Below are 16,738 nucleotides of genomic sequence, written 5' to 3'. Positions count from 1 at the left end.
AGTTGAGACCCCCAAAAGAATTTATTGATTTAGTTTCATTCTGAAATTATCAAAAAATGGGGGGTGCTACCACAGACACATAAAGAATACAGTCACATGATTCAAGAAGAGAAAGAAAATGTCCGAACTGTGGTGCACAAAGGGTTACACAATAGCTAAAATATAACTTTTATTAGTATTCTTAATATAAAAGGTATTCGTAAAAAGCGAAAATTTATTTAAAAAGAAGTATTGAAGTGTCAAAAAGAGATGAAAAGGTGTGTTAAAAGATCGCTATATGTGAAAAGACTAATGGGGAATAGGGCATATTATAAAGTGTATAGCTACATGTAAAAGATGAGCTCATAGGGTTCTCTTGATCCAATAGTCATCAATACTTTTTGGAGATGATACTATGCTTAAGACCAGATATTATATTATAACATAAATATATCTAGCACAGATTTCTCCCCTCATTTCTTGGATTATTCATAGAAATACTTCATGGAGTCTTTTCACATACAGCGATCTTTTAACACACCTTTTCATCTCTTTTTGACACTTCAATACTTCTTTTTAAATAAATTTTGGTTTTTACGAATACCTTTTATATTCAGAATACTAATAAAAGTAATATTTTAGCTATTGTGTAACACTTTGTGCACCACAGTTCGGACATTTTCTTTCTCTTCTTGAATCATGTGACAGATAACATTTTGTATGCAGATACAGCCACAGCCGCACACACAGAATATAGATCATTTTAGTCAGCAGGCTCTGCTTGTGTGTCCTAGTCACATAGCAATGAAAATAAGATGCATTTTCTGCAAAAAAAGTTAGCAGAGCTGGACGGGAGCTGCATGGCATATTGAGACAAGATCTATGAGGACACATCTGTATCCAAGCAGAGGCAGAGGTCACAGTGTTAGCAGCCATGTGAGTGCTGTGTACGGGTTGGTAGGTTCATTGTGCAATAGTGTTCGGCATATGTGTAAATGGCATTATGTGTGTCATGCAGGGCCGGCGCTCTCATTAGGCAGCTTTAGGCAGCTGCCTATGGGCGGGGGATCTGAAGGGGCGGCTCGCTGAGTCTGCCCAGGAGAAAACAGTGGATAAGTGACAGTAGAAGGTGAATGCAGTGGACCCGCGGCCAGGGGATAGAATGGTGTCATAACAAGGCTGTGACAACATGGGGGGTGCAGGGGGCACAGCTTGGTGTACATTGTGTCTGTGCATACCGATCGCTCGCCACTCACCTGATGCAGCATAAAGAACCCGCTGTCAGGCAAACCTGATCTCCGTTCAGCGGCAGCCAAGCTCCTGTGGCTGGTCCCTCCCTTAAGACCAGCCACCAATGAGGTAAATCTCTTTCTAAACAGACCCGCCCCCCTAAACCCTTTCTAAATGTTCTAACTCCTATCTGACATGCCAAGCCTAAACACCACCTGCCCCGGGCCAGAGCTAGAGACTGGTGTAAATCTGATGCTGGCCTAGCCGCGGATCCCTTGTGTGCTGTGACGGTGAGTTACAGTATATCAGCACTGCATGGCAGCTCTTCTGGCCAGTCTCATTCTCCTGCTCCCACTGTCTCCTTATCTGTACTCACTCCCCCCAGGAGCCTTTCATCTAAGAACAGATTAGCTTTTTTGCAAGGTTACGCTGCTGTTCTGTGAACGGAGGATAGGAGGCCAGAGGTGGTGGGAAGGGCAGCAATATCTGTAAAGTTATTTCTGCTGTGGAGACACCTCCGATCCTAGAACTGCTGGGCTAAGAACACATAGCTCCTGCACAAGCCAGGCATCCAGGGCTGGGGGCTTTTCAGGGATCCTGGGGGAGGAAGCTGCTAAAAGTTTAGCTCTAGGAGACGCACTTTGCAGAGTTAAGGCCCGTACACACTGGTCGATGTATCGGCCGTTCTCTTGAACGGCCGATACATCGCGGGACTGTCGGCCAGTGTGTACGGGCGATACGTCTGTGAACTCCGTCGTTCACAGACGTATCGCGTCGGCCGCGCAGCACAGCCGACAGCCAATATATCCAACGATATATTGGCCCGTCGCTGTGTGTGTACGGGGCGGTCGTCCGACCGCCCGTACACATGCTGCGGCGGCCGGCGGTGATTGACAGGTGAACTGGGCGGGCGGGAGCGCCCGCCTGCCCAGTTCATGACGTCAGTCCCCCGACGGATCGGGCAGTGTGTATGCACAGCACACTGCCCGATCCGTACATAGATATATCTGCAGATCAATTGATCTGCAGATATATCTAATAGTGTGTACCCACCTTTAGATAAGTAATAGCAGCATCACACGTGATCCTGTCCCCTCTCCCTGGTCACTACACCTGGGCTAATCAGCACACACCACCAGGCAGAATGTACTCCCTGCCCTGTCTCACCCAGGTAAGTGGCTGGAGGTTTGGACACCAGGTTGTGGCTGCCACATGGCTATTGGTGCCTTCCAGTGCCAACTTTCTGCAGGGTCTGGTGCTGTTTGACCCATGCAGAAAGGCATGTTTCTTGAAGGTAGATGACTAGGAATGGGTGCCTTGCAATCTCCCAGGCAGCTCTAGTTTCATCAGTGCTTTTACTGTAACCTGTGAGTGAGTTTGTAGACATGCATTTAACACATTTTGCATTGTACATACTAACACTAAACTGCACTAAAAAGAAAAATTCAGTTTTCAAAGTTTTTACCTTTTTTTTTTTTTTTTTTTTATTGCACAAAGCTCCAGAAAATTGTGCCCAATAGGCAACACCATCTATAAATGGTGTTGCCAAAAGAAGCCTTTGGGCTTCTTTCAGTAGAAATCCCTGGACAGGGATCCTTCAAACCCCTCCTTTTCCTCTAAATGCGCTGGCCGACTGTTATAAACCTAGATGTCATACAGATGGAGCTATGCAGACAGGGGCGAGAGGCATGCCTAGGTGCGCCTCGGCCCGTCGCCAAGCGTACACAGATGCTCCCATTCAAAGTGAATGGGGCACATCTACGACGCACGTGCGTCCCATTCGTTCCCGGCGGAGCGCACCTAGTCGCAGATGGAGCCACGATTAGCGTGGCTCCATCTGTACATCCGCCCTTAGATATATATAGAAATTGGAATAATCCATGTGACTATCAAAAAATAAAAATAAAAAAACTGTAAAGGGGAGTCAGGGTACATGCTTAAAATGCACCCCCCCAAAAGAAAAGTCTCTGAACTGGCTCTGCAACCACTAAACCCATCAGTATTGATCATTCCAGGGCCTCAGTAGCGGCAGCACACTGACGGGCCTGGCTCTGCTTCTATGGCAGCACACCTGGAGACTGCTCAGGGCACACTAGTGTGCCACGGCACAGTGGTTGAAAAACACTGGCATAGCAGGTGTGTGATTATAATCCCCCTATCACTGTTTACATTAAGGATCTTCCTCTCTATGGGGGTAATTCAAAGTTGATCGCAGCAGCAATTTTGTTAGCAGTTGGGCAAAACCATGTGCACTGCAGGTGGGGCAGATGTAACATGTGCAGAGAGAGTTAGATTTGGGTGGGTTATTTTGTTTCTAGGCAGGGTGAATACTGGCTGCTTTATTTTTACACTGCAATATAGATTTCAGTTTGAATACACCCCACCCAAATCTAACTCTCTCTGCACATGTTATATCTCCCCCCCCCCCCCCCCCCCCCCTGCAGTGCACATGGTTTTGCCCTACTGCTAACAAATTTTCTGCTGCAATCAACTCTGAATTAGGCACTATAACTCTAGATCTGGCAATCCTATTGCTTGCTCTCTTCATGCTAGATTGAAAGCTATTCTGTTTACAACCTTATTTTTCAGTTCACTGGAGGGAAGAGGTGTTGGGGGTGGTGCAGGCATAATGTGTAAGGGGCACTACTGTGTGGTATAATGTGTACAATGGGCTCTAGTGTGCATCTTAATGTGAGCAACGGACATAACTGTGAGGCGTGATGTGAATAACAGACACTACTGTAGCAGTGACAGGGAAGCCGTCCTCTCTCCCAGGAACAAGTCATACTTCCCCACTGAGCTCACCCTGTGCCACAGCATGGTCTGGCAATCATGCCTCTGCAGCAGGGACAAGATCCACTAGTGATATTTATCTGCAACTTCATTTGTCTCTGATGTAGTAATGCCAGACCAGAGCTGCTCGGCCATCCACATCTTAATCTGGGAGCCCCTCAGCCGCCACCCACAGGGAGCGGGTCCAATACACATTATCCACCATGGTCTCCGCTACGCATCTGGAAGCCACTGTACACACTGCACCCTGCAGATACATTACCACTCTCGCACACGCCCCTACATCCATTGACCAATGACAGTGGCAGCAGCTGCGTGAGGTCCCACACTGTGCACAGGAACAAGTTCACCAGCCAGCCAATAACAGGTCACCGCGCAGTGCCAGCATGGTGCGGTGAAGCTGAACCCTGACACAGATCTATCTCCTCCACACTTTTTCACCTAAGGGTGTGTGTGAAGGAGGGGGGGGGGGGTGGCATACGTTTTGCCTAGGGTGCCAAATTACCTTGCAGCGGCCCTGGTGTCATGTGTATAAATGCATTAATAATGTGCGACATACTGTATGCGTAAGGGGCATTATGTGTGTCATTATGTATATAAGGGCATTAAAAAAGGTTGGCATAATGTGTAAGAGGCATTATATTTATAAGGACATTAATAATGTGTGTGATATGTGTAAGGGACATTACTGTATGGTATTATGTGTATAAAGGCATTACTAATGTGTGGCAATATGTGTATAAGGTGCTCTACTGTGTGGCGTAACGTATAGAAAAGGCACTACTGTGTGGTCTAATGGGAATAAAGAGCAATATGGTGTGGTGTAATGTGAATAAGGGGCAATTCAGAGTGATATAATGTGAATAAGGGGCACTACTGTGAGGAGTAACGTATATAACGTAAAGTGATACTACTGTGTGATGTAACATGAAGAAGGGACACTATCGCATGATATAATGTGAATAAAGTTGCACTACTGTGTGGCGTAATTGGAATTGGGGGTTCTATTGTGCGGTCATGCCCGTTCACAAAAAAAACACACCCCTTTTTGGGCTGCGCGCAGAATGTGCGCACTGTTCCTATTTAATATATAGGGGGTAGGAGCACCAAAATGAGGACTGCTGTGACTGAGGGGTGATGGTGCTGGGAAAGGGGCGCAGGGTCAGAGGTGGAACTAGCAGCAGTGATAGGGGGCACCAGCCAAAATCTTGCCTAGGTCATCATATTGATTAGGGCCAGCTCTGTACATCTGCCTTAAAGTGAGATAATAAAATCATGTAAATATACATAAAGTGATGCATACTGTAATGAAAACCTCATATCTTTCCAACAAATCACTTTCCTCGGTCTAGTGCCAGTTAGACAATCCAAAAGCCCTATAGGGTGTATTCTACTTAAGATAAGCTCTGTATAAGTTATTGATCATCTTTTCATTTATTTCCTTGTTGGGAAATGTTGGTTGTTTCTATGGTCAGTAAAACTGCATCTATCAGGTTTATCCTTTAATATTACTGGTATAGCAATTATTATCTTTATGATTCATCTGCTTCAGAAGCAAGAAGGAATTTCTAGGTAGGATTTTTTTTTTCCATTTTTCATGCTTAGGGCCTAATTCAGTAAGGAACGCAAATGTCCAAAAATGAGCGATTTTCAGGCATTTGTGCACGTGCTGCGGCCACAGCACATGAGCCAGGGCAGTTTCATAGCGGTCGCATCCCGGAAGGACACCATGTTGAGGGGGAGTGGTCCAGACAACGGAGGCATTTCCACACCATTTTAGGGGCAGCCACATGATGTCACACACGGCCGCTGCAAAGGAAAAATGGCTGCGTACGCAGGGGTTGACCCTAGTTGCTGCGACCATGGTTTAATTGCGGTGTGATTAGTATGCTGGACGGCCTTGCCCTGTGGGTTGCGGCCCCCAGCATGCGATTCTATGCAGTGGCAGTTTTGCTAAAATAGCAAAACTGCAACTAATACTGAATGAGGTCCTTTGTACATGGGAAAATGTATCACACATCTACTACATGCAGGTAATATATCTCGGCACTGTACATCCTGCAGTAACTAAGGGCCCGATTCAGACCTGACCGCTGCTGTGCGTTTTCGCAAAGCGGACGATTATCGATAGACTGCGCACGCACGTCAAACAACACAGGCATCGCCGAACAGCAACAAGCTGGTGCGACAATTTCAATCGCACAGCCATTCGCATGCTGATTGACGGGAAGTGGACGTTTGTGGGTGGTAACTGCCCGTTTTCTGGGAGTGTCAGGGAAAACACAGGCGTTCCCAAGCGTTTTCAGGGAGGGTGTGTGACGTCAGCTCTGGCCCCAATCAGCTCGTTCTGATCGCACTGTAGGAGTAAGTCCTGGGCTACGCACACACTGCACACACTGGTAAAAACATTAGATGGTGAGTGAGGTGTGTACGGATTTGCAGCTGTTCCGCTGACTGAGGGATATTTGTAGCTCGGCGTACAGATGCGATTGCACACTTGCATGGGCGAATATACACTCCTCTTGGGCGGCGACTATGGGGGTAATTCTGAGTTGATCGCAGCAGGAATTTTGTTAGCAGTTGGGCAAAACCATGTGCACTGCAGGGGAGGCAGATATAACATGTGCAGAGAGAGTTAGATTTGGGTTATTTTGTTTTTGTGCAGGGTAAATACTGGCTGCTTTATTTTTACACTGCAATTTAGATTGCAGATTGAACACACCCCACCCAAATCTAACTCTCTCTGCACATGTTATATCTGCCTCCCCTGCAGTGCACATGGGCCCTCATTCCGAGTTTTTTCGCTCGCTAGCTGCTTTTAGCAGCATTGCACACGCTAGGCCACCTCCCTCTGGTAGTGTATCTTAGCTTAGCAGAATTGCTAACGAAAGGTTAGCAGTTCTGCTAATAAATATTTCCCTGCAGTTTCTGAGTAGCTCCAGACCTACTCCTAGATTGCGATCACTGCAGACTGTTTGGTTCCTGGTTTGACGTCACAAACACGCCCTGCGTTCGGCCAGCCACTCCCCCGTTTCCCCAGCCACTCCTGCGTTTTCGTCTGGCACGCCTGCGTTTTTTAGCACACTCCCGGAAAACGCTCAGTTAACACCCAGAAACACCCACTTCCTGTCAATCACTCACCGATCAGCAGAGCAACTGAAAAGTGTCGCTCGGCCTTGTGTAAAATTGTATAGTTTTATGTGAAAGTACTTAGCGTGTGCGCCCTGCGGCCCATACGCATGCGCAGAACTGCCGGTTTTTAGCCTGATCGCAATTCTGCTAAAAACGTCAGCGAGCGAACAACTCAGATTGACCTCCAAAGTTCCTGCTGCGATCAACTCAGAATTACCCCCTATGAACGCAGGGCAGCAAAATTAGCAGCCCAGACATCAGGTCTGAATTATGCCTTAAATGCAATGGCTTATACATGGAGTTCCTTCTGGAACGCAGTACATGACGGAACCAGTAGTGTGTTGCTGTACATTTCCTCCAAGCCATTCTCATTTAAAAATTCTCTTAAAGAGATCCATAAGGGTAATGTGACTAGAATTTGTATTTTAATTAAAAAAAAGTCCCAATTTTCAAATTTTTCATCAGCAAAACTACCGGTAAGTAAAAGTTACAAAGGGTACAAATCAGTTTAAAATCTAAAATATGAGTGATTACAGTGCATATACTGTAGAACCTGTGAGAAGAAATACTGTATACCATAACAATTTATTTTAAGGACGTTTGTCTTTTTTCAAACCTCGCTAACCATGTAGCCATGAGGGCACACCCACAAAAGCATATTCTGAAGTTGCGTTCTGAACAGGAAATTGGGAAAACTGTGAGAGAACGAGACCCACTCACCCATTGCTGCTCAGCCCTGATATACACAACTCAAAATTTTCACCGAAGCGGTTTCTAATCCTGATCTTTGCTTATTTAACTGTGGATGAGCCATAAGCTTTTTTTTTCTTTTCTTGAATATGTTAAGCTTATGAGAAATAAATAAAGCTGGGTGACTGTAATTGTATGCAAGCATGGTGAACAAACAAATAATTATCTACCATTGTTAGAAGGCTAGTGATCCCTACTGGGCTCATCCCTCACATGCAGCCCAGACTGTCTGTTGCCTGTGCTATTACAATATTTAGCATTCATATAGTATCACTATATTGTGTCCTTGTACCACGTTACCGTACAGTATGTCACAGTAGGGCATACATGCCGACATCCTGGCTGCTCTCTCCGAGAGAGAGCAGCCAGGCCGGCTCAGCAGGGGGGCGGGGCAGGGTTATGACACGCATAGGGGGCGGGGCGGAGGCAGAACAGGGGCGGGCAGAGGTGGTGCAGGGGCGGGGTTATCGTGGCACATCATTTAAGCCACGCCCCTGCTATGTAATGCCGCGATTACCGGCATTATACAGCAGGGGGCGTTGCTATGATGACGCGATTCAGCAAGAATCGCGTCATCGACTGCCCGGACCGCCCACTTTACTCACTAAGTGGGCGGCCGGGCAGGGGGGCCCCTAAAAAATCGGGAGACTTGCCTGCTCTTCCGGGGGGCCGGGAGGGTCACCCGATTTTCGGGAGCCTCCCGCCCATTCCGGGAGAGTAGGCAAGTATGCAGTATGGCCATATACTAAAACAGCACAAGTAGAACACAAGGACTGTAAGCCATAGCAACCATTCAGATAGTTGCTTCCATTCCCTTTAAATATACCAGACTGCTATAATTTAATATCTGAATAGTTGCTATGGGTTGCAGCACATCATTGCTTTTTGTACCAGTACATTAAATAAGTCTCAGTAACTTGCTTTGTAAAAATTGTGCCAGTGATAATGTCCATATTAATCATACAGTATTCTACGCAATCTACACCCATTTTGGGCAATATTGCAACACTTTCTGTTAGTCAATGCAAAAGAGCCATGTCATTTATAAATCTCCCAGATTGCCTCCTGAATCTTTCCCCGCCTTGGCTCAATCACTTGTTCATAGCAGTGACAGACATTTTTGTGCTGGACTAATGGTCATGAGACAAAACCTCACTGTGAACCAGTGACATCACTGAGAACGTAGCCTATGAACTTACTAGGAACCAGCGACACCACTAAGAACGTACCTTGTCACTTCACCAAGAACCAGTGACATTACTGAGAACGCAGCCTATTACTTCACCAGGAACCAGTGATGTCACTGAGAATGCAGCATATCAACTCAATAGGAAACAGTGACATCAATGAGAAGGGATGTAGTTATGTGACCGGCGGTCAGGAAACCGCCGGTCACATAACCTCCCCCTACATCCCGCCCCTCACAATCCCGACGGTAACCATGCCAACCAACAGGGACTATTCCCACTCGTGGGTGTCCACGGCACCCATAGAGTAGGAATACAACCTGTCGGTCGCCACCGAGCCTGCAGCGTGGCAAGCGCAGCGAGCCCACAAGGGGCTTGCTGAACTCGCCACCCCCTGCCGGGATTCCGCTGCCGGGATCCCGGCGTTGGTATGCTGACCGGCGGTCTCCTTACCGCCGGTCACGCATAGCACACCCCAATGAGAATGTAGCCTATCAACTCACTTGGAAACAGTGACAACACTGAGAATGTAGCCTATCAACTTACTAGGAAACAGTGACATCACTGAGAATGTAGCCTATCAACTTACTAGGAAACAGTGACATCACTGAGAATGTAGCCCATCAACTTACTAGGAAACAGTGACATCACTGAGGATGTAGCCTATCAACTTACTAGGAAACAGTGACATCACTGAGAATGTAGCCTATCAACTTACTAGGAAACAGTGACATCACTGAGAATGTAGCCCATCAACTTACTAGGAAACAGCGACATCACTGAGAATGTAGCCTATCAACCTACTAGGAAACAATGACATCACTGGGAATGCAGCCTATCAACTCACTAGGAAACAGCAGAGGCGTCACCGGATGTGGTTACACCCGTTGCGCACCCTTGATATGCGGCAAAAAGGGGGGGTGGCCGCAAATGAAGGGGCATGGTCTCTCTGGATTGTCACTCCGGGGGCATGTCCAGCATCTGTGGGGGTGCTGGGCTGTACTGGGCTGCCCCCGGAGACTGTCTCCGAGCGCTGTCGGCTCCTCTTCTATGACAGGAGCCGGGTGCTGTAGCAGACTTTCACGCTGCAGCACCTGGCTCCTGTAACTGCGGAGGAGCCCACAGATTAGTGTCACCCCCTTATAGGCGTCACACCCGGTTGCGAGACGCACCCCCGACACCCGCCTTGTGACGCCACTGGGAAACAGTGACTTTACTGAGAACGCTATTAATCACTTCAGCGGGAACAGGTGACATCATGAGAATGCAGCGATCGGTCCACATTACAATTTTTAAAAGCATTTTTGCAATATTTCATATAGACTCCTACATGTCATTATTTAATCATCTCAAAGACATTTACAGTATGGTATAACAGTGCTACTTATACCCCTTTCAGACATATGACCCGGGAATTTCCCTGCTCAGTCCCGGGTTTTTCATCTTTGAAAAATCCCAGGTTTTTGCTGGAGACCCCTTTCACACTTAACCTGAGACCTGGGAAATTCTCGGGTCGTTCCCTTTCAGACATAAGCCTGGTCTGCTACTCTCATGTCTCACACACACACACACACACACACACACACACACACACACACACACACAGACGTCAAACTCGCAAATGTCTCACACACACACGTCTTACACATACATATGTCACACTTAAACACACACATACAGTACATGTAATATACACACACACTCTCTCATTCACTCACTCACCTACTCACCACAACAGGCCACCTCTCTGTTAGCTGAGCCGGCTGCTTCTACAACTACACTGCAAGACGGACTACGGCAGCCGGCGCACGCCCCCTCTAGACAGCCCCGCCCCTTCCAGTACAGCGCCAATCAGAGCGCGAGCCGGGAGCAAATTCCTGGGTCACACCTTTCAGACCTAAGCCGGGTTGTCTTCCCTGGTCAATTGCAGAGTCGGCGACCTTTCACACATGCCAAATTCCCGGGATGATGCACGTTGATGTGCAAAATCCATAGAATTTGGAGCATGTCTGAAAGGGGTATTAGTTTTTAGCACAAAAAGCACATACTGTATATACTAAAACAAAGTAAAATAAAAAATATTAGGGCAATGAACAACATAATTTGGATTGTCGCACTGCGGTGCATATTGGTGCTCCTTAGTAGGGGATCGGTATGGTATCCCGCTGCACGGGATGACGAATGTCATTATACTGACATTGGCATCCTGAGCGGTGGAATGCTGGCGGGTGGGGGGGGGAGGATGTGAGCGCAATAAAGCCCCTTGCAGGCTCGGTGGTGAGCTACGCTCGCCACAGGTTCTATTCGCCGTCTATGGGTGTCCCTCTATGGGGGAATCACCTACAGTACCTCGCCGGTATACTGGCGGCGGTATGGTAACCCATAGTAGGTGCCATCACACTACAGGTGCAACACTGGGGAATATAATGTACTGCAGACATTTACTAAGACAATAATACAGTTATATAAATAGAGACAGAGAGCAGCATTTACCGAGTCTCTCCAGCCTAAACCATGTGATAATTATGGAATACTGGAGTTGTAAACATGCAGCATTTTCATTTGCTAATGCGATGGTCTCCAGAAGTCCCTGCTGGTTTATTGTTAGCGTCTGGTGATACACTCATTAAAAGCAATGAAATAATAAGTCACTTCCTCTGCATGGAGTCCTAGAATAAGATCACATCCCGGCTTGCCGTTTCCATAGGCCTTTCTTGTTTCTTCTGCTCACTGTACCGTGCATGTTGATAGTAGTAGATGACTGCTATGGTGGCAGCATTGAGGAATATGCTGAGAAGTAGAAGCCAGTAGGAATATCCATATGTGTTCTGACTAGACCCAAACACGTCGTTCGATGTGTCCATGGCGATTGCCAGTTTCTTTGGCATTTCGTTTGCCTCCATATTAATAGCACCCAGGATCATAGCAAGAAGGACAAAGGCCGCTGTAACAAGCAATGGCTTAATGAGTTATTCAATCAATCAATCAATAAATCAAGTGGCAAGTAATTAAATTTGCATAACATATTTTTGTATTAAACTAAATAGCTGCCTTAATGAAGGGTTAGCAGGGGTAAATTGGTCCCAACCAGGACAGCGGGCTTAATTCATGTTTGTACCATACTCGCCTACTCTCCCGGAAAGGACGGGAGGCTTCCGAAAATCGAGTAGCACTCCCAGCCCCCCGGGGGAAGTGGGGAAGTCTCCCGCATTGCGCTCAACACCTGCCAGACCCCACCGCACACCGAATATCCTGATCACAGCGGTATCCCATCATAAAGAAAAGGGCGTGGCTATGACGCGAGTCGTGTTAAATTGCGTAAGCCCCCCGCTTTACAATGCCGGTAATATGGGCATTGTAAAGCGGGAGGGGTCTATGATGATGCAATTGCATTACCACACCCCTGTACCGCCTCCGTACCGTCTCCTCCACGCCCCCTCCTATGTGACCTGGCTGCTCCCTCCTGGAGCAGCCACAATGTAGGCATGTATGGTTTGTACACAACGGCTGATGTTTATGCAATGGAGCGATTATCTGCAGACTGCGCATGTGCCACTATCTCAATGTACATGCGCCAAGCTGCCGCTGCGATCCTGCCCGCAATGAGGGTTTCGTGGGGAAGTGATTGACAGGAGTCTGAGTCGCGTATGAGTTGCTATCGCTGTGTCCTGTCTGCATAGCCATAGGCCAACCCTTAACCTCAATGTTCCTCGTTTTTGCGTATAGGCTGCAAATGTGTACCAATTGCAGTTGAGTTTGCGATGTGTCCAGTGGGCGTCTCTCTTAATTTCTGGGCGGTAGCTTCACCTGCTAACATTAGCAGCCCCATAGGCTAGAGAATCGCAAATGCATCTGTATACAAACATGAATAAAGCCCTGTGTATCCAGCACAGACATCCTAGCAATTCAGACTGGATGGAAGATATCATAAAATGCTAATAGTTTTACACCTGGTGTTCTTGTGCGAGAACAGCTGATTGTTGTAGAGAGGGAACTGTAATACTGTAGTTATGATGACCAGTGGAGAAGGTGCCCATAGTAACCAATCAGCTTTGAGGTAGCATTTAGCAAGTACAGTACATTTTATAAAATGATACGTAGATTCTGATTGGTTGCTATAGGCAACTCCTCCACTGGTCCGCTTCTCTACTCTTTTCACTGCTTGGTAAATGAACACCTTCGCATGACGTTTGTGAGTGTAAGAATGCCAATATACTCTGTACCAGTGACATCTCAGAGAAGGTACTGGACTGCAGTGAATGGTGGTCATGCTTCACACATATTGGTTATGAAATGCTTCAGTAGTGACACTGCTTACTGGGTAAATAATTACTGGCTACAAACTAATCAATATTGGTTCAGACTACAAAATTGCTGCCCCCACATTACAAAATCATCTCTCTGACCTGGGAGTACCCTGCGTGCTATCACATAATGTCAGGGAGACTCACATATTTAAGGAATTACTTTGTGACTTTTAGGAGAGAAGGCCCACAGTCCAGGATCCTGTTTCTCTTTCTTGAGAAGTGTGTGTTGGGCGGGGTCTAGGGGATGTGGTCTGCTGCAAATAGAATCATCATAGCACCATACACAGCTGCATGAAGACTCGCCTCCCTGCTGCATGAGGACTTATGTCATTGAGCAGTAGGGGACAGAGCTATAATGACATGACTTAAGGCATCACACCCCTGCATTTGAGCCGTGAACCTTTCCCCCTGGATCAGGGGAACAGACACACATCTGTCTTGGTGTGAGCTTTCGGGATGGGTAGATCAGGGTGTGACTTATTTGACATATATTTTTACTTTGAAATGCTGTAAAGCATGTTATGCATTCACATAATCCTGTATATTGCACCCCCAATTCTCAGTGTATGGGTAAGTACTTAAGTAGTCACATGTTCACGTACTGCTGAGCAGCTCTGGATGAATTTGTGCTCTCACACTGATTTCTGACATTTCAAATTAATTCTCCTCTTACAGTTCTGCTTTGTCATTCTCTAAACAGTCCTACTTCAAGGCTCCTATTCCTCCAACCTCCTTTACCTCTCAGCCACCTTTAGCTCCCCCATCACTACTTTGTTCCATTCTGTGTTCTTGACTTTGTTATTGACTTTGTCACTTCATTTCCAAAATCAAATCTTACATCATAGCATCGTCTCACATCAATCCCCTCTCACCCCTCCCTCCTGTCTACTCAACCTGTTAAATCTTCCACCTATCTCTGTGTACCAACCTTTTTCTCCTCACTCCTCACCCTTTGCCTCTCCTCCTTGCAAAAGGTTTCTGCAGATGAAGTCTGTATCCTTCTCTCTCTGCATCACCTTACACCTTAACCCAATCCTCTATCACCTCTTCAGCCCCTTTTCTCCTAAGACACCTTGCCTATCACCTCAAACTATCCCCCTCATCCTTTAAACATGCACTTGTCTCACCATCTCTTAACCCTGCTTCTCTCTCTCTCTATTTACCACTATAGCTTCCTTCTTACTTTTGCTTCCAAACTTTTTGAGCAGGTTGTTCTTATGAACATCATTTACCGTTTTTTGTCTCCTCTCACTTTTTAATTGACTCACTTTAGTTTGGGGTTTGCTCCCTCTACTCCATGGAAATAGCTATCTCCAATGTCATTAGTGAACTTCTCACTGCTACATAGAGTAACTTCTTAGAGTAACTTCTTATGGTTTTTGAATTCGCTCCTGCCTTTGATAGTATTGACCACCCTGTTCTCTTGAAAACCATCCATTTCTCAACCTGTGACACTGTCCTCTCCTTGTTTACCTCCTCCCTCACCAACTGCTTCTTTTCTGTATCTACTTCTGGGAGTTCCCCAAGGATCTGTTGTTGGCCCTCTACTCCTCCCCTGTACACCCCCAAACTTGGTGATCTCAACAGCTCATTTGGCCTCTATACATCACTTGTATGCTGATGATAATCAGATTATTTATTCCTGCCTTGGCCTCTCCCTCCCTACTTGTTTTTTTTTCTGTTGTCTATCAGACATCTCATTCCGGATATCTCAGCAAGCTATGAAGCTTGATATGTCTAAAACTGAAATTGTTGTCTTCTCCACTGCTGAGTTACCTTACCTCCTTATCCATTGAATGGAACACATTCTCCTCTGTCTATCAAGTCTGCAGCCTGGGGGTTGACTCTTCCCTCTTCTTCACGCCCCGTAGTGATTACCTTTCTCATTCCCGCAGATTCCACTTCCACATCATGTTCAGGACCCAGTCATTCTCACCTTGGAAGCAACTAATGTGGGCCATACATTAGGGGGGCGATACCCCGATGCCGATCTGCCAATCAAAAGATGATTGGCCAGGGAATCTGGAAAATACTGCATGTTAAAAATCCCTGACTCGCCGATCCAGGCCATTTTTTGGTCAGAACTGGCGAATCGGGGATTTCCCCTATTCCCCGACCCAGGCATCCGCGGAACAGGGAATTATCCAAATCACCCCTGATGTATGGGCCCCTTAACACTCTCATTCCCTTGTTCCTTATCTTTCACCTCAGTTACTTGCAACGAGTTCCACCTTTGTCTCTTAACTCTATCCTAGTTGCTTTATTTCCCTCTGGGTCCAGCTGACTCTCACTGCCTATCGCTACACTGATTCCTTGTCTCCTACAGAATCATGTTGAATCTTCTCACCCTGACCTACAAACCCCTTTTTTACCAATACTCACGCCGACCCCTTCCGCTCTGCCAATGGCCGCTGCATCGCCACCACACTGATTACCTCCTTGTATTCCCACCTCTAGGATTTTACCCATGCTACTCCTGACCTGTAGTACACTCTCACACATTCTATTAGACTAGCCATAATTCTGCATGGCATGAAATGTGTTCTCAATGTCACCTCTTCATCTGTCTGCCCTAATAACTCCTCTGACATTGCTGCTATCTCTTCTTCCCAGTAAGTGCCACCATATGTGCCTGCCTTTTCCCCATGAGCAGGGCCTTGATTACTTGTGTTTCCCTTCCTAAAACTGTGTCCCTGTCTTACTGTTTCTCAATCCCATGAGCGATGACCCAACTCAGTTACACTCCAGACTAAGAGTCTCAACCAGGTAACCTCTCACCTGATTCAAGCAGGTCGCCACTTCTAAAGTCTCCAGCTTCAAACAGGTCACCTCTCATAGTCCACCCCATGAGTAGGAATTTTATTAAGCCACTAAGTTTCTTGTATACTGCCTCTAACCCATCCCCAACCCCAGATACCAGTCCAATGACATGAGCTACCAGTGTACCACAGTCGTGACAGTATAATTGGAAGGCTGTGGCCAACACCTTGTAATATTAAGTCATCCTCCATTTAGCAGTGTTTGGAAAGCAAGTGGATACTACCCTCAATACACTGAACCAGTAAATAATTGGCAAGAGATTGGGAAAATTAGATCACTTTTTGCCACATATTAATTTGCCTGAAATCTATGTGTTTGACATCTAATGACTCATGCGCTATTAATCTAGCACAGTATTAAATTTAAATGAAACAGTCCAAGATGATATTAAACACTAAAGAGCATTTTGTTTGTTTTACTGATTGACCTTTAGTAATTCAAGACCTTTCCTGAAATGATCTTCAAGACCTGAAAGATGTGTTCATGTTCAGACATCAACCCGTGGATACAAGACTGCCCTTGGGGAAAAGTCTTCTAATG

The 16,738-nt window shown here is 46.4% G+C and overlaps 1 protein-coding gene across 3 annotated transcripts in view; it reads right to left on the bottom strand.

Moving 5' to 3' along the window:
• Positions 1 to 11,508: 11,508 nt before the first annotated feature.
• The window catches only part of CLRN3 (clarin 3), a 90,931-nt gene continuing 85,701 nt past the window's right edge, over positions 11,509 to 16,738 (bottom strand). For all 3 annotated transcript variants that reach the window (XM_063962221.1, XM_063962223.1, XM_063962222.1), the window contains one exon: positions 11,509 to 12,015. In XM_063962221.1, the coding sequence (XP_063818291.1) occupies positions 11,741 to 12,015 (275 nt within the window). In that variant the 3' untranslated portion in view covers positions 11,509 to 11,740. The remainder of the gene's footprint in view (positions 12,016 to 16,738) is intronic.

Source organism: Pseudophryne corroboree, chromosome 3 (assembly GCF_028390025.1).
Source record: "Pseudophryne corroboree isolate aPseCor3 chromosome 3, aPseCor3.hap2, whole genome shotgun sequence".
In the NCBI taxonomy this organism is placed as follows: Eukaryota; Metazoa; Chordata; class Amphibia; order Anura; family Myobatrachidae; genus Pseudophryne; species Pseudophryne corroboree.
The sequence above is the reverse complement of the archived record's forward strand: the minus strand, read 5'-3'. Positions and strand labels throughout refer to the sequence as shown.